At 38.8% G+C, this 19006-nt stretch overlaps 1 protein-coding gene across 1 annotated transcript in view; it reads right to left on the reverse strand.

The window, feature by feature from the left end:
* Positions 1-19006, reverse strand: part of LOC306808623 (connector enhancer of kinase suppressor of ras 2-like) — a gene marked incomplete at its 5' end in the record, with an annotated part of 175918 nt that overhangs the window by 21766 nt on the left and 135146 nt on the right. Inside the window, 4 exons of the mRNA XM_079319342.1 lie at positions 558-606; positions 2934-2982; positions 8671-8705; positions 18382-18635. Coding sequence (XP_079175468.1) covers positions 558-606; positions 2934-2982; positions 8671-8705; positions 18382-18635 — 387 coding nt within the window. The remainder of the gene's footprint in view (positions 1-557; positions 607-2933; positions 2983-8670; positions 8706-18381; positions 18636-19006) is intronic.

Here is a 19006-nt window from a genome sequence, read left to right on the forward strand (position 1 = left end):
TACAGCATCCTGTTAAATGCATATCACCAGGAATAGGGTTGTTTTTCTTTTTCTTGGTATCATTTAAATGAATCCTAATTGAAAGATTTAGGTTGCCTTGTAAATATTAATAAACCAGGTTTTTAAATAAATAAGGTATAATTTATTTTCCTGGAAAAAAGCTCTGTAAGAAATTTCCTTTACCTATCAGACTTTTTTCTCTGAAACATCTAGTTTATGATGCTAAAAGAATTACATTTGTCCTACAGCTGTGAAACAGGGAAGAAATTTAGAGAATATGAAACACCATCTTTTGCTCTGTTCCACAAGCAAGTTCTCATCAATTTGCTCATAGCTGCTCCTTGCCTTCTTCCTAAGGAAAAGGAAATTTTACCACCCACCCAAGCAATATTATACCTATAAAACATTTATTTTGATATTTTAATGTGATATTTTCCTTTGTTCCTTACTATCACATTTAGAAATATTTGAATCGAGTTGAACTTTTGATACAGATCACTTATTATCAGAGAAAGAGCCTCATTTTCTGTTTCAAAATGTTAACTGAAAGGAGTTACCTTTTGACCATTTTCTGCTTTTTACCCTGAGGGAAGCGTAATGGAATGACTGTAAGGAAAAAAAAAATAAATAAATGATGAGACTCCAGTAACATGTAAGAGCTTTTATCCACTCCCTCTCCAGGGTTATCACAGCATCAGTGATCACTGCATCTCCCTTCTGTCATTTTTCTCTCACTGCTTTCCTCAACATCATAAAGAAAACCACACTCTGTCAAATCTGCAAATTAAAATAGCTTTAAAAAATATTAATTATGATTGCAATGAAACCCTCAAGGATTCTTTGCATGAATAGCTGTGAAAACTAAGATGTAAAGTCCCATGTGTGAGCTGATAAATTGACTGGTATTTGAAGTTTGTTGCATCAACGAAATAATTATAAAAATATGCATTCAAAAAGAAATATTCACCACAAACATTACATGCAAAATCCTGCGCTCAATGATGTGTTAAAGTCACACCCTTCCCACACCAAAAGGATTTTTTTGGCTTGGTGGTTGACAAAATAAGTCTCAGGAGAGAAAAAAAAAATAAATACTTTTTATTTTTGTCGCAGCATTCTAAAATTATTAGAAAATAAGAAAATTGGGACTGCAGGGATCAGCAGCTCCTGACAGGAGGCCACCAGCTCTCTGTGCTCTCCTGACCTCAGCCTGTTCCCCCAGCACAGGAATGTTCCCCAAAATGTGGGAATTCTGGCAGGGAAAGCTCAGTGAGTGAGTGTGCAGCGTGCTCTAACTCAGCACATCTCCCCCATTTAACTTCATCTCTTCGTGCAGGAGGAGACAAAGATTAATGCTCCTGTGCTGGAGGAAATGTGGCAAAATACAGAAAATGAAACAGCAAAACTCTGAGAGAAAATATCAGACGTGCCCAGCAGCTCTGGGGGTTTTGCTGATGTATTGCAGATCACAGCAGCAATATTGATCTGCTCAGTTCCTCTTTCCAGGGAAATGCATTAGGGCAAAGCAGGTGTGGTCCTGAAAAAGACATTGCCACATTTCCCCACAAAATAGGCTAGAGACATGCAGTGATGGAATAAAACCCTATAATGAAATGTAAAATTTAAAGAACTGCAAGACATGAAATGTCTGGAGGAGATACCAAAAACTGGTGTGCATCATCTAATATAAAAGTTTTTAAAATAATGAAAAAAACAAAAAAGTACAACAAATCAAGGCAGAGCTGAGTGTATCTTTCTGAAATAAAAAATACCTTTTTTCTAAAGAGCTTAGTTAATTATCCTTCCTGTTTTGTTTATGCACACATAGAATGTATTCAAAACAAGGGAACTAGAGAAAGTGAAAGGTTTGCAATACCTGGGGAATCTCTCGTTAATTAGCACTGCTACCGTAAAAATTCAAGCTGCACATTCTGAGAGATAAAAGAAGCACTATAATATAATTAATTCGGTGGCAAACACTGTGAAGAAACAGAACTCACAACTCCAAATGACTCAGAGTTGCTGTGGGAGCCAGACAGATGATGGAGAACTCGCTGGGGCTGTCACAGTTTCAATTTTTGCATCAAAACCACAACAGAAAGGGCAGAGCCAGAGAGTGCACACCCTGCCACAGACACCCCACCCAAAACCAGCGCAGGGCAAACCAAAAAGGTGCTGGGATGGAAGGGATGAAGGTCAATGAAGGAGAGGAGATCTCAGAGTAATCAGGGGACAGGAGAAATGCTGTCACAGAAACAATGAAAAGAAAAACTGGTTGCTTGTACCTTCACTGGTTTTAACCTCGGGAGTTTTTAGGGAGAATTATTTAGAGCTGAGTCATTGCAGCCACAGAAAAGTTTGGGTTGGGAGGGACTTTAAAGCTCATCCCATTGCACCCTCTGCCATGGGCAGGGACACCTTCCATGGCCCAGGCTGGTCCAACCTAATCAGTGCAAAATGCTCTAAGTCAGAATGAAGAACTGACATTCTACAAATGAAGGTTCTGTTGCTTGTCCTTTGTAGGAAATAATTGCAAAATGCTAAATTATAAAACAATATTTTTTACAGCTATTTTCCATTGAAAATGGAGCACCTCAAAGTTGATACCACAAAAATATTTGAAAATCTTAATCCCTAATCTCCCTGTCATAGTATTGGCACTATTTAAATATTCTAAGAGTTTTAAAACTTTCCTTTACCTTCAGGGTAAGCCTCCCCCCAGAAGTTCCAGCCCAACATGGTGTGTGATTCTCCTCCCCAAACCATCACATACTTCACAACACACACCAAGTTTGGATTTTTGTTTTCAGCTTTTCCATAACATAGGCAAATGTCAAGGTTTGGGATATCTTAGGTATCTTTTAAAAATATGGCAATGAATTGAACAGCTGAGGAGTTTTCTGCTTATTTAAAGCACATTTATAAATTATTACCTTCCTCATGGATGTGTTTCCTGGATGGTCAATGGCAGAACTTGCATATCTAGGACAGACAGAAGAAAGATGTCAAATAACCACAGGAAAAAAACCCTCAAACTGATTACACAGTGCTTGCAGACACACTGTGAATTTCTAAATATAACCACAGCATCCTGCAGCATAAATTCTATAAGATTTTGCTACAGGATACCACAGATACCAAGAATTGCCACTTTAAAATGCTAAAATATGATTTCTGGTAAATGTGAGTTCTGTAAAGACTGGGGAACAAAGCAGGGCAGCAGCACCAGAGGCTTTTCCTCATCCAGTGCAAACAGCATTGCCATGATGGAAATAGGACACAGAATCAGGGTCAGATTTGTCTAATCTGGCACAGAAATTCTTAAACACACAATTCCCCTTCTTGCTCTCAAAACTAAGGAAAAGGAGAATCCTTAACTGTGGATGTTTTTGTATATGTCACATAAATAGCAACAGAATGCAGAAATGGGGAAATGATTGAGGGGAGGAATTAAAAAGGAGTAAAAGAATTGTGGACATTTTTAATATATTGCCAAATTCTGTTGGTCATAATAACAATTGTTTTAAGTCAGGCAGGAAGCGACATTTTCTCATTTGAAGATTTCCATTGTTAGGAGAAATCAAATTTATCAGCAGAAACTACTTCTGCATTGTGGGTTAGAAACATCTACAGTCCTGAGGCAAAGGAAATTTCCAGTCTGCAGTGAAGGGATGGAGTACATAACATTGAAATTAAAATTGTAAAAGTTGATAGGCAAGACTTTGATGTTCTGAGCTGTCTGTAGGTGACATGGATTGAAGGAAACAAGAAAAACCAAATACAGCTTCAGGCATTTGGGGAGGGAATGGAGAGATCCCAAAATGCTGCTGATGGTGCCATTAATGCCCATTTCTGCCCGTCCCTGACAATGCCATCAGTGCTGTTCCATCCTTCCTGGCACTTCCCCCAGATTTTGGGGCTGTTCCTTTCAATCCCATATGGAATTAAATGATGGAAAGCATCACTTTTGATGCTTCCACTCTCTCTGTCAGCCAAAATCCAACCTCAGTTGTGCATCTGTGGTGGTGTCAAACAACTCCTTAGCCAAGTTTTCTTTGCCTCTGTGCAACCAGAATAAGGGCTCTCCTTGCAGCAATCACAGACTCTCAGCAGCAAAAATCTGTAAAGTGAGGGAAGCAATCTGGAACTGGTGATAGGAGCAGCCTGCTCCAGGATTTTGGAACCTTGGCCAGGAACTCAGGTCAGAGTTAGGTGTTCTAGAGTGCAAAAAATGTCATTTTTCCACTTGGGAACATTTTACAACAGCCTGCAGGAGGTTTGTTTGTTAAAAGATTTTATATTTATCAAATACTCCTCCCCAAATCTAATTATTCCTGAAGCATTCAGATGTGCAGACCACAGAAGAAGGAAATACTGATCTTTCCTCCTCTCTAGACCAGGAAATTTTCTGTATGAAAGAGGCAGAACCAATTTAGACACAGGGGACTCCCAGGATGCTGTATGTTCTGGTTGAAATGCTCTGAATCATTTTTGGTTGAGTTATTCTTCAGCTTTTTTTTTTTTAGGAAATCTGTTGTTACAGCAAAAGGAGCAAAAGGGAAAAGAAGGAGGAAGATATGCAGTGATACAAGTTATAAGCACCTGGATCAATATTTCTCCAATCAATTAAAACTGCTGATCTACTAAATATGTGTTCATGTGTAATTGTGCTTTTGAAACAAACTTTAAGATCTAGAAAAAGATTATACCAATTAAAACAAAGAGAAAACAAGAAACAAGTCGAACAATTATTTCAATATGTCTGCAAGAAACATTCCTTGCATAAATAATATGACATAGAAAAGGCAAAATATTAAGGAAATAACTGCAGAAATTGCATTCATTTATTAATGTAATTAATACTATTTAATAATTAAGTTAAAATTACAGGCTCATTCTGAGATATTTTATAATACTATATTTTGAATCCTCAAGTGGATTTCTGAACTATTTCTGTTTGACAGAAACCCAAAAGACTTAAGCAATGTCAATTGAGACTTGAACGTGCTCCACCTACCTGTGGGCCATATATTGGAATTTGTGTGGATGAAAAAGTCTCCCTTTATCCATTTTTCAGAACTTGGACTAACACACACATGTAGCATTTTGAATTTATCTGCAGGAATGCATTTTTAATCACCTCATCTGGATCCATGATTTACATTTAGGTTACTAGAACTCCCATCTCTTATGTAACATATTCCTGTCACAACAAGCAAATTCTCACTGCAGATTAATTATTGAGTGTTTTCTAGTGAGGTTTGAAATCCCTGGCTCAGGTCTGTGCCCTGGGCTGTTGATGCTTCAAGCAACTCAGGTGCACCTGTAAATCTCTGCACCCCTGCAGGACAGGTGCATCTGAACGTGCAAAGTTACAGCAAAATGTCAAGGCTGAAAGTTATTTTTTAAAATGTTCATCTCTTCTTATCTCTCTGGCATTAACCACAACTTAAAAAAAAAAAAAAAAAAAGTGATTTCCAAAGCACATCATGCTTTAAAATAATCTTTAAGCATTATTTACGAAGAGAAAATGTGTTATGAGAAAGAACTTGAGCAGCATTTTCATATGAAAACTAAGCAGATATTGAGGAAAAGTGTTCACTCAAGTAGCAGCAGTGCCAGGTGTGAATGCTGCAGATTTTCTGCCTCTGTCCCCCTTGCAGACCTGGGCTGAGTGAAGCAGAAATCTGCACCCAGGTCTGCACAGGGATGTCACAGCTCCCTGACCACCCATGGCCAGAACCCACAGGTGTCAAGGCTTCCTAAAACTGGAAAAACTTCTAAAGGGAAATGAAATCAAAGCCCAGAGAGAAGCCTGCTGAACAGGGTTTGTGACACAGCCCCCAACAGGGCAAAGGCTGCTGGCAAACAGGGGAGCAAATCATCTCAGGAGCTCAGCCTGCCTTCCTAAAACCTCAGTGCACCCACACATCCTCCAGTGCAAATTCCTGAATTGGTGCCTGAAATTTCAGCTTGCATATTTTCCACATTCTGCACTGCATTAGTGTATAATCTGTAGTTCATGTAAAGTGTTCCAAGTTCTCCTCCCAGCTCAGGCACACACAACAATCCTTGTCCAGCCCAGACCCAAGGACACGCTGCAGCTCCAGCCCCAAAAAGTGCAAACAGAGAATTAAGGAGAGAATCTGGGAGGGTGGGAGTGCAGAGCCTGGAGCTGGGATGGGACAATGAACCCAGTATGGAAATGGAACAAAACTGATAAAAGTGTGAGAATTTCTGACTCTGGTTCTATCTTGGATGTAACCTCAGCCAGGCTCTTGCACTGCCCAAGGTGAATCCTTCTGAAAGCTTTTAATAAATCCATGATTTATTCCTTTATTCTATTTTATTCCAGCCTCTGTCCCAGGGAGCCTCTCCAGGCACCAAAATCCCAACCTGCAGCCCAGGAGGTGTGAGGAGAGCTCAGGTGTGTCCCAGGGCAGGTGTGTGTGTGATGGGCAGGGTCCTGCCCTGTGCACAGAGCTGCCCCAGCCAGGAGCTCTTTGGGTGCCAGGATGGTTTGGAAAGGACCTTAAATCTCATCCAGTTCCACCCCTGCCATGGGCAGGGACACCTTCCACTGTCCCAGGGTGTCCAGCCTGGCCTTGGACACCTCCAGGGATCCAGGGGCATCCAGAGCTGCTCTGGGCACCCTGTGCCAGGGGCTCCCCACCCTCAAAGGAAAGAATTTCTGCATATCCAACCTAAACTCCCCCTCGTTCAGCTATTGAAGATAATGGTATTTCACTAAAATGCATCAATCTATCTACACAGTTTGTCTCTGGACTCCAAAGCTTAGCTCTAAATATCTGGAAATTGGTTTTTATTTTGGTATAAGCTGTTTAAATCACTTTAAATAAGGTTATTAGGAAGGTGATAAAATTCTGCTTCTTGAAATATTTTTAAACATATTGAAAAGATGTAATATGGTCATGCTTTGGGCCTGAAATCTGAAATGTGTGGGAGAAGGACTCTTCTATTAAAGAATATAAAAAGCATAGCCTTTTGCTGTGAAAGGTTGCCAAAATTTCATCAAGTCATGTGTCCCTGGAAAGTGTCTCTTGGCAGATGCCCTGTCCTGTCCACCAGGGATGTTCCATCTGGATTGCCACGTCCCTGCCAAACAGGGCATGTGCAACCCACTGGGGAAAATCAGGTGCCCTTTGCTCTGGGAAGAACAAAATTGCTCAGAAGAAAAAAAAAACTTTGCAGCTCTTCCCTGTGGCTGCACGAAAATGTGGGTGTGGAAAAAGAAATAAAAGGGTGGGACAAGTGGCTGCTTCTGGGAAGGGTGTGGGGTTTCTTTGTGATGCAGAAATTCAGGCAGGAAGGAGGAAATAAGGAGAAATAAATGGGAGAGAGGAACAGGACAAAACCTATAAAAGAGTGGGGAGAATAAATGGAAATAGATTTACAGGTTTTCAAAACTCAGCTGTAAGAGGTAAAGGCAAAAGGTGAAATGAAGTTGTTACTTCAAAAGAGATCAAGAAAAACCCATTTCCCCCCCAGGTAACCCTGGATGCTGGGGAGTGGAACAAAATACTAATATTAAACTATTAATATGTTTAACCTCCTGTCAAAGCAAACCCTACACTTAGGTGAGGTGATGAACTCTGGCACAGCAGGGACAGCACTGCCAGCTGAGGTGGGATTTCATCTGTGCCCCCCTTGAATCTGCTCACAGTCTCTGCTCCATTGGTTAAATGCAATTTAAACCATGCACAGCCCACCCAGGGAAACAGCAGCAGCTGCATCACCTGCTCACTGCATGGTGGTGTTTAAAACACACATAAAGAGGAGAAAATGCTGCCAGCCCAGAAAAAATCAAGCATGAGGTGGTTAAGAGCTGACAGAGCTGCACCTCAGAGTTTCAGCTGTAATTCAGATTTTTTATAGCACTGGAGGGAATCATCAGCAGCTGTAAATCCTTAGATTGGTCAAAGCACTCTAATTAATTATTCAGCTTCCTCAATAGGTTTAGGCCATATACAGGATGAAAAAAGACATAAAAAAGAATAATTATCATAGATTACAACTAAACTTAATTGGAATATATGATGATATAAAGTAGCTGTTGCTTCAAACATTCTTTTACTGTGACTTTTGGATGCAACATGAAGATACTTCATCAGATAAACAATGAAATGAATTTCAGCAGTGAAATGAAAGACAAAATCACTGTTTTCTTCATTAGAATAAATGGATTCAATTCAGACCTAAAGGCCAAACTGAAGACCCCATTCTTAATATCTGTCTACTCCAAACCACAAATGTAAGCAGCAATTTTGTACAGACTGAATTAGATGTAGATTTCATTGAAACATTCTGCCTGGTTGTGAAAATTGTATTAGACACACATTATGTTTTTCATCCTCAGAGTGAGTCTGAAATTCTGAATTTCAAAAGTAAAAAAGTAGATTGGGCAATATAGCAGTATAATTTTTCCCCCTAGACAAATATTTTATAAACTTTTATCTGAAGAACTTTTTAAACCTTTGTCATTTATATTTATGTTTGATGGCAAATGAACATTTGCTAAATGATATCAGCAAAACCCTGAAAATGTATACCTCAAATATTGCAACAAAGTTTCTAAAAGTAAAGAAAGGAGTTGAATTCACAAATAGAATTGTGTATATATTTAAACATAGAATAACAGAAGTAATTTACCTTTCAGTATCTCCACTGACTGTATCCCCTGCTCTCTGTAGAAGAAAAATAAAGAGCATTAAACACGTATAAAAACCAGACTTCCTTGGTACTCTGAGCACAGTGAAACAAGTGACAGAGGTAAACCACAGTCATTCTGCAACTCTAAAGCAAAGGAAATGGAACTTATTTTAATTTCCAGCTAAGAGTTATTTAAAAATTAAGATCATGCTTAAAACAACTCATATCTGCACTTATAAACTAATTTCAGATTGTGATCTAAACTCTTTAAAAATAGGGAACTGAAATTTGTTTGAATGTTTGCAAAAGTGTTAATATTTGAAAGTGAGTTTAAATGGAAAGAACAAATATTGCAATATAGAATACAGAATTTTAGAAGAATGAGCTTTCTTTGCCATCATTCTTACACACCTTTAAATAACTTAATTTATTACCCTGGTTATTCCTCTGAGGTTTGGAAATGAACCTGTCTTGGTAGAGTAAGGAGCAGCTGATTCAAGGTTAAAAATAAAATCTTCAGACAGTTAAAGTAACTTTAAAACAAGTTTTATGATGGAGGATTTGAAATTTACAAAAAATGAGATGACAAAAAAAAGAAATGACAAAAAAACCAAAAAGAAATTACAAAAAAAGAAATTACAGAAACACCCCCCAAACAGGTTGTAAAATCCACATATATTTGTTTATAAATGCAGAAATCTGCACTAGTGAAATCTTTGACTTTCTGGATAAATCAAATAGGAAACTGAGAACTGCAGCAAGAGCAATATTTGTGTATTAATTCCACTGCTTGAGGCTTGCAGCAGATGTTTGACCACAGATCATATTGAATTAGGAACAGGGGACAGGATGTTTGCTGTGTGGCAGCTCAGGTACATTTCTGCAGCAGAGTTTCTAAGGCAGATTTCATACCCACAAAACACATTTTGCCACCACCTCCTGCAAGAAGTGTCCCTTGCCCAGTTCAGAACCAGTTATCAGCTTTTTAAAAGCTGATAAAAAAAAAAAAAAAAAAAAAAGCAGCTTTTTTAAAAGCAAGTTTCAGCAGCAAGGATGATCCCTCTCAAATAAGAGGCCTTATCTGATGAAAAATAATGAAATTATTTACACTAAAAGCAGGGAGTTCTCTGCCATTCCTTCTGGAAACCAGGCAAAGGCAGGAGCTCCCCACTGAGTGACTGAGTACAAAAACATTAACAGGCTTTCCTGAGAGCCATAAATGCCTCAATTCTCCTCAGAGGATGCTGAAATGTAGCCTAGAGAACTTTTAAAAAAATTGAAAATACCCTGTAGAACTACTCACATTTTCTCAAAGCAGACTGGAAGAGTTAACAGCACACAGCTAAAGCAAAATATCTGCTTGAGAGGTGTTGTTTGGGTGCTGAAAATGCACTGCTAAATACAAATGAACCACTCTGAGCATCCCTGGAAATACTGGGGACAGCCCAGGAAAATCTTGTGTGGCCAAGCGAGCAAAAGAACTCTGACAGCAGCACTACTGTTATAAAAATAGAATTTATTCCTACCAGAAGGCTCAGAGCTTTCCTTCTCTTATCCCTCTGACTTCCAGGGCTTCTAATTTTAGCAACTAAAAGTGGTACTACTAATTCAGTCATTCTATTTCTTAATTTCCTTTTCCAAAAATGCTCCTGAATGAAAAGAGAAGTGTTTCCAAATCAGGGATTATTCCCTCTCTCCCAAATGGTAGCCAGCCCACTCTCCCTTCAAAAGCTGAATTAAAACTCCTCACCCTGCTCTGGCTGCTCTTTCCAGCACCTGAATTACAAATTTGCACTGCTGTAAGAACTCAGTTATTTATTTTCTTCCAAGGAAATGCACAAACCCCACCCCTGTCACACGTGGTCACCTTGGATTGTGCCTTCCAGATTTATTTTGATCAGATATATTTCATAAATGATTATTAGTGTGATGGGAACTTGCATATATTTGGCTGCAAAAAGACCTTCTAGAGAGAAATTTGCTTCTGATAATAAAATACATTTTTCTAGAGGTCAGTCTTTCAACACCACAAATTCTTCTGCATTACCAAGCATTAATTTCCAAAGATATTGAATAATGTAATCTCATTAACTGAAGCATAGTCTGTAGCAGGGAAATATAAAAAGACTCTATAACAATGTGAAAAATGAAAAAGATGATTTAACCATTGAGCAACTCATAGATTATTGTAGCTGATTATTAGTTGCTGTAATTTAGAAAAGAGCAAAGAAGAATAACTATATAAATACACAGAGAAAATTGTTGATATTAATACTTGAAACATAAAAAAATATAATTACACCTTTTAAAGTTTTTGTCAATAATTAATTTATTAGAAGAAAAAAATCTCAGCTCCTGACCAACTCTTCACTAACACAGAGATTATTACCAGTAGTTAAGTGTGGATTACTACAGACCTTTGTCATGTATTTAGCATCTTTTTTTGACTAATTTTCTCCCCAAAGAAGCTCTCTTGGGAGAACAATCTTGTTGCCATCTTGAAATGCCAACCTTTATAAAGAAATTCTGATACTATAAATGGAAACACCCACACTCTGGCATTTCTATAAATGTCTACCTCTAGCTAAAATTAATTTCCTTGTGTAATTGTAATTACAGGCAGATACAATGCTGACAATGCCTTAAGTGTGGAAGGTTCCTGTCTGCATTTTCAGCCACATTTTCAATAACTTTTTTTTTGAGCAGTTATTTTGTACCAGTTCATGACATTTAAAAAAAAAGCTTTTTCCCAGTTCCCAAACTAAAACTTTAGTTCATCTTACTACAAGGCCACTTTCATGAGCAGCAGAGATGAGGGAGGCTCAGGAGGCACAAGTCTTGTCGTGCTGTCAGAGACTATAAAGCACAAATTCTGTGAAATTCAGGTCACTGGCACCTCTCTGCCTCCTTCAGTCAGCTCCACATTTCTGGGCTCCAGGGATTCCCCAGATCTGCACGAGTGGAGATGAAAGCACAAAAAACTTCTCTGGTCCCACCAGCAGATCTGAGGCTCCTCTCCCAAAGGAAACTCTGTAGAAAGTCCCATTGACCTGAAACTTCTATAAATAACTTCTAACAAAAAAAAAAAAAAAAAAAAATCCCTTTGAATCAGAATTTCTTCTAAGTAAAGAAATCAGATAAAGCTCTGAGAACAGAAGAACCCTGAGCTGCAGAGATATGTGGAAATATTCAACACTCATTTGTTTCCTAAAGCAAGAGGAAGGAAGAGATGGAATGAGATTAGAATGGTTTCATGTGTGTTACTCATCTCAGTGGCCAAATTCAAGATATTTATTCCATCTATATATATCATTTATCCAGGTGCAAAAATTCAAAAGCTTCTTTATCATACTTTTCTTCCACTCTTCTACACTCAGATACTGAATTATTATAAATAAAAGAAAAAAAGGAAAAAAATTATTTCTTCTGCTGCTTCTTTAACTCATACATTTATTATCCTGAAGATTCCTCTATATCATGTTTGTTCAACAGTGGCCTTGTTACAGGGGGCTTTACTTATCTCTCTACCTCAGAGAGCTGATGCTCCCACCCATCAAATCTGCTTTCAAAATTATCATGCTGAGCTAAAAATAAAAGTGGCCTTTGAGGTTTTCCTTCCACCCACCCTGGTTGAGGGGAGAGATAACAGAGACAGGAAATCACCCAGTGTAATCTACATTCCTGTACAGCTTGAGGTGCTCAAATTTGCTGAAATAAAAGAAGAGGGCAGGTGGGGAAATGGGCTGAAGGCAGAGGGAAGGGATGCTCTGGAATTTGGAATGATGGGGGGATGATGAGCAGCACATCGTGGGGAACAGGGGGCAGATAAGGGAGAGGACAGGAAATAAAAAATCAATTCCTTCCCTTTGCTTTTCCTCAGTTTCCCCATTCCCACAGGAACTGGTTACCTGTGGCCACAAAATTCTCCTGCCCCCCAAAACCTCCTCCCTGTTCTCCTGCTGGGAAAGGGAACTGGGCAAGGCTGAGCCACTGAGGAAAGTCAGAGGAGTCCCCAAAATGTTTCAACTGGATTCTTGCACATTGATCTTTCAGCAGCAGGACATGGTATTTGTGTGATAAGGAGAGATTTCTATTTGGTGCATCTTCTGGAGGATAAATATTGCAATTATCATAGCAATAATATCAGTTGTAACTAATAGTTATTAACAAATGGCCGTTAAATTTAGCTGTAGACTATATATAAACTAAACTGTTTCTTTTGTAGCCTGGCAAAACAATAAAAACAAGGCACAAATTCATTTGCTAAAATAATAGAATACAGAACAACTCAGTTGTGTTGTGGTTCTGTGGAGTCAGAGGACTCCAGAATGTTTTACAAATGGCAATTTCCCCATGAACTCACAGCAGGTTAATGGATGCTTCATTTGCTGACTTGCATTGCTAGTTTGTAGTGGTTTGTTTGAAGACTGCAGAATATCATCATTTAAATATGCTCTAATAGAGCAAAATTCCTTCAGAAAACACTGCATATGTTTGGATAAAGGCAGCCTGATGTTTGCTTAGTGCAGTGTCCTGACAGAACTACAAATACCAGGAATTCTGGGCCAAGCAGGCACTGAACTTTTGAGCAGCCTGTCCTGGGGCTGAATTTGCAAACACATCCAGTTCTTCCTGGTTCTTCCAGAAATCAAGGAGAACCTGAGTTCTGGGTTACCACTGGTTTAGATTTTTTTCCCCCCTGGATCCAGCTATGAAGTTCTTGTTCACTGATTGAATGAGGAAACCTAAAGACTGATGGCATTATTGTTAAAAAGAACCTTTCTTTACATTTTATTTCCCTTTGTTTTTCCTTATACTGTAAAACACCTTTTAAAATACTTTTTTTCCCTTTGAGCTGTTTATAGATGAATAAAGAGTGCAGTTTAGAGAGTCAGATCTGGACAAAATTCTAAAGAAAGACATTAGACATTGCTACTCAAGGATCCATCTTCAAGCTTTCACGTGCACAGTCCCAATTAAAAATAATATTATTTTACAATCAGTACAACATTTTGAAGCTACAGAAGCCAGAAATACTTATCCTGGCTTCTCTGATCAGCCAGAACCCACACAATCATCCTCAGAGTGATTTCCCAGCATTACTGCAAGGTGGGGAAAGCAGGTTTCCCATGTTACAGATACTTAAATAAAAAGCAAAGATAGAATTTATTCAGCAATTCAGAAAGGAAATAAAACTCTGAAGAAAGCAATGCTCATCCCTGACAGCACAGTTTTGTTTCTTTCTGCAAGAGCAGGAAGGGATAAATAAAACATGAGCACTTTTCCTGCAAAATTGGCAATAAAAGGTTCCTCCTCCAGTCAGTGGAGCTGAACACGTGTGATTCTCCCAGACTGTCTTAATTATTCTACTTATCAGAGCAGCACTCAGACTGCCTGTCATCCCAAAAAAAGCATCTGGAACATCTGGCACATCCCAGCGTGCACCCATTGCACAACACCCAGCTCTACATTGGTTTTGCACAGGTTTTAATTCTCAGCATGTTCCATTAAACTTTCTATCATTTGTCAAGCCCCAGGAACAGTTACAGAGCATTTCCATCACCCTGTGCCACAGGGATGTGCTACCAAGCTCCTGGGATCAGCAAGGAGGGAATTAAAAGGGAGTTAAGCAAGTGCTGTGTAACAATGACTAACCCTAAAAAAACCATCATGCTTCAAATTATCTTTAAAATAAAAAGTGACTCCTGCTCTGGCACTCTCAGTGAATACCCTAAAGCAGCCATTATTTCTGTTTTACTGTGAAGGGAACATTGAAATGAAAAGAATTGATCTTAAAGCTCATTAAAAATTAAGTCTTTTCAACACATTGGATTCTAATTCAAAAAAAAAAAAAAAAAGGAAAAAAAAAAAAAAGAAATTCCAATCTATTCCCCAGTTTTTTAATATATCATACTGCAAAGCAAAATATTAAATTACTCTGTAGATAATAGTCCTGGAACATTTATCACCAAGTAAAGACAGATGAGAGATCATTATCCAATTGGAGAATGTAATGTGGTAACCAGCAAATTGAATTTTAGAGCTTCAGAAAGTTGTGCAAGTTTGAGGCAATAAAACCACAGAGTTGAACACTGTGTGGATTTCCAGGCTGGATCTGGAATGAGAACTTCAATTTTCTCTTTTAAGATGGAAGTTGATTGCCACAGGGCAAAATGGAACTGAGCAGCAGGATAGGCACAGTTTTCTATAACTTTGTGTAAAATCCTGAAGGTTTTTCAGGATTTTTTTGTGTTTTGCTTTATGGTATGAAATACAAAATGAAAAATTTCCCAGGTGCATCTTGTCTACTGAGCTGGAGTCCTGTGATAAGTTGATTTTCTGCAGAATGAGCTCTGGCAATACAAAATAAAAGCATGTTCAGGTTTTAACTTTACCCTTCTTAGGCCATATTTAGGCTCAACCTGGTGAATGATGTCACTTCAGAGGTGAAGCATTAGTAAACATAGAAAGTCATGTTCCAAGAGATATTCTATTAATTAATAATTATTTAGAACAGCCTTGCTAATTGTAATTGACTCTTGCTTAGGTTCTGTGACATTGCATATCAATTAAATTAGAGTTATAAATACATCCTGGAAGGGGGCAGTGTTTCTTGACAGGAATATTTTACTGCAACAGGGCTTCATGCATCATTTTATATCCTGGGCATGCTGCCAATATTGCATTACCTAAATATCCATTTTATATAGGAACTCTGCATCCTCCCAGCAACTTATGAAATCAGGCTAATTGTTTAATTTTGGGTTCCAAATCAACATTCCTTCCAAAGCAATAATCTAGTGGTGAATCTCTGCAATTACCAATTTTGCAAATCTTCTTATGTCTGGTAATTTAAACTACTCTTAAGTAAGTGGCTTTCTGTAATTTTTGGTTACATATTTATGGAATGGCTTAGAAAATTAAGCAGTGGCTAAGTGATGCTCAATTCCTCCTTCCATCAAGCCATCCTTGTTTGATTACAAAGCATTATCACCTTCCCTTCACTAAAGATGATGAAAATCCTATTTATCATCTCTGATTCCCACAGCACTTATCCAGGCTGAAATTTTGATCTGTGTCCAGAAGTTGTACTGGGCATGTGTTAAGAGGAGAGGATTTCATGGAAATGTGATTCCAACAGTTCTGCACTTTTGCCTTCCATTGAAAAGCACAGAGCAAAAGTAAGGAGAAAAAGCTAAACCAGTTTTGTCAACTTTTCTAATACAAATGTAGCAAAAGCTGTTTTAAGATGATTTAGTCTCATTATCCAGAAAAGGTTTATATATCAACATGCTTATAAAAATCCTGGTAACACCTTAAGATAATAAGGAAATGAGCTGACCTACTTAAAACTCAAATTTATATCTAAGAACACAACAACTCTCTGTTACTTCTCCTTTTTGCTATCAAGCTGCCATGAAATGTTCTTTGATATTTCACATTTTTGTTTGTTCTGGGTAGCTCTCTTTCAATACAAATATGCCCCTTTTAATTTTTTTTTTTTTTTTTTTGCTTGGCTTTTCAGAATTCTTTCAGTATTCCAAGTGGAAAGACGTTAATGTGAATGATTCTGAGCTGGCAAGAACCCACAAAATCTGTGTCAGCAACTCTGTGTATTTGTCGACTCAGTTCCTCTTGTATATTTATAAGGGAGTTGACGAAGTGCCTCAGATATTCTGATTCCTGTGATTATCTCCTGAAGGACTGCAAAGGTCTCTTTTAATGCTGCTCCAAGAATTTGTGGTGATAAAAGAATTAATACTGCTCTGTCAGTCCATGAATAATTATTTTACCTGTGCCCTCCTCTGCAGTCACTGCACATGAAGCAGAGTTTGTAAACAGGGACTGCTCTGACTTTTAGGGTGGAACAACCATTCCATGTTATCTCTTCCAGGAAAACTTCTGTTTTCCAGTTTCCTGCTTTTCCTTTAGAGCTGACATATTGTGTCATCTGGGTATTTTTAAATATTTAATTTATTGCCATACAATAACATACTGCTGATTTATTGCATCAATTAATTGCACGAAGGTGTGGAAATCCTGCAAGAAAGTACAATTTCAGCCCTGGAATCAAGGGTGGAATTTCCATCTTGCCCTAAATGACCCACTTCCCTCTCTTCAGAACTCAGGTGAGCCAGCAGATCATACACAGAATTCCAAAAACTGACTGAAACCAGCTGATTCATCCACCAAGTTGTGAAATATTGTTGGGGTTTGTTTGCAGGGTTGTGTAACAATTTTCTCATTCAAGCTAAAACATTGCCTGCTGATTTTCTCTCCAGGTTAGAAACCCTTTGCTTTGAATTTGTGATACTGATAATCTCTGCCAGAGAGATTTAAATCCACAATTTAAATAAACAAATTTAAATTAACAGTAACTCCATTAAATTCATCTGTTTTTACAAGACACAGTAATCAAAGTGGAAATACAAAAGCTTATAAATGAATGTATAATAAATCATTATCACAGGCTGAGTGCAGGATCCCCAAAGATAATACAGACTAATTAAACTAAACTCAGTGAGACTGAGGAATTAAGAGCAGGATTCTATTAAAGCATCTGACAGCAAATGATTCTTGCCTTGTGTTTTGCTGTTCTGTCCTGACTTTTATGAGAAAGCTGTCACAATACTGACATTGAATAAGCGACTTTTATGAGGAATTTGTCATGACACCATCACTGAGCAGCCTTCCTCAGACTATGAAATACAGCATGAAAACATGAACTAGAACACTGCCTTTATGCCTGGATCAATCCTACAGGAGAACAGCTGAATACCTGAGTCAATCCTAAAGGAGAACATTTTAATGCCTGGATCAATCCTCAGAGGAGAACATTTGAATAACTGGATCAATCCTACAGGAGAACATCTGGATTCCTGGATCAATTCTACAGCAGAAAATTTGAATTCCTGGATCAGTCCTAAGAGGAGAACATTTGAATGCCTGGGTCAATCCTAAAGGAGAACATTTGAATTCCTGGGTCAGTCCTACAGGAGAACATTCCAATACCTGGATCAAACCTAAGAGAATATTTGAATACCTGGATTGATCCTGCAGGAGAACATTTGAATACCTTGGTCAATCCTGCAGGAGCACACCTGTATACCTGGATCAATCCTAAGAGAACACCTGAATTCCTGGACCAATCCTACAGGAGCAGATTTGAATACCTGAGTAAATCCTACAGGAGAACACTTGAATACCTGGATTAATCCTACAGGAGAACATTTGAATACCTGAGTCAATCCTCTATGAGAACATTCCAATACCTGGATCAATCCTAAGAGAACACCTGAATTCCTGGACCAATCCTACAGGAGAACATCTGGATTCCTGGATCAATTCTACAGCAGAAAATTTGAATTCCTGGATCAATCCTAAGAGGAGAACATTTGAATACCTGGATCAATCCTGCATGAGAACATTTGAATTCCTGGATCAATCCTAAGAGGAGAACATTTGAATACCTGGATCAATCCTACAGGAGAACATTTGAATACCTGGATCAATCCTCAGAGAACACCTGAAATCCTGGGTCAATCATACATGAGAACACCTGAATTCCTGGACCAATCCTACAGCCGAACATTTGAATTCCTGGCCCAATCCTAAGAGATGACCTGAAATCCTGGGTCAATCCCACAGCAGAACTCCTGAATTCCAATCCCAGATGGCTGCATTCCAGAGGGGCAGGAAGGTGACACTCACATGGTACAGGGGCACAGTGTTGCTCTCTGCCAGCGAGAAGCCGAGCACGTCCTGCTGCCCTGGCTCCAGCCTGGTGCTCATGCTGGGGGCCAGCACCGAGGGGCTGATGGGGTAGCTGGGGTTCCCTGCTCCTCTCCCCTTTTTCCTGGACCTCCTGCCCGTGTCCCTTTTGTTGTCCTTCTGTGCCAGAGGCTCCTCCTGGATCACCAGGATCTTGTCATCGCTCAGGTAGCGCAGCAGAGAATTCTCAGAGTCAGTGGTTGGAGGGGAAGAAAGGCAGAGAGAAATATTAGGAAGAAGAAACAAGAATAAAACCATTTTGGCTGGCTAGACACCATCACTTGGTCCTGTTAAACTGGAAAATGTGGAGTGACTTTTTCCAGTTTAACATCCAGGGGATTCCCTGCACTCTGCTCCACATTTACTGACACCATGGGTGTGAAAGGGAGCAGACACAGAAAATATTACTGGGTTGTATCATGCAGGGAGCATCTCTGGGACTGTTCCAGACAGCAGGATTGTAATTTCAAGGAATTTGACAAGCTGGAATAATGGTTTTAAGGAGATGTGCAGCACGCTTGGGCACAGTTTCAAAATGGGAGCTGGCCAAGCAACAAGTCTGTCT

This window comes from Erithacus rubecula (genome assembly GCF_903797595.1).
Source record: "Erithacus rubecula genome assembly, chromosome: 15".
Lineage (NCBI taxonomy): Eukaryota > Metazoa > Chordata > Aves > Passeriformes > Muscicapidae > Erithacus > Erithacus rubecula.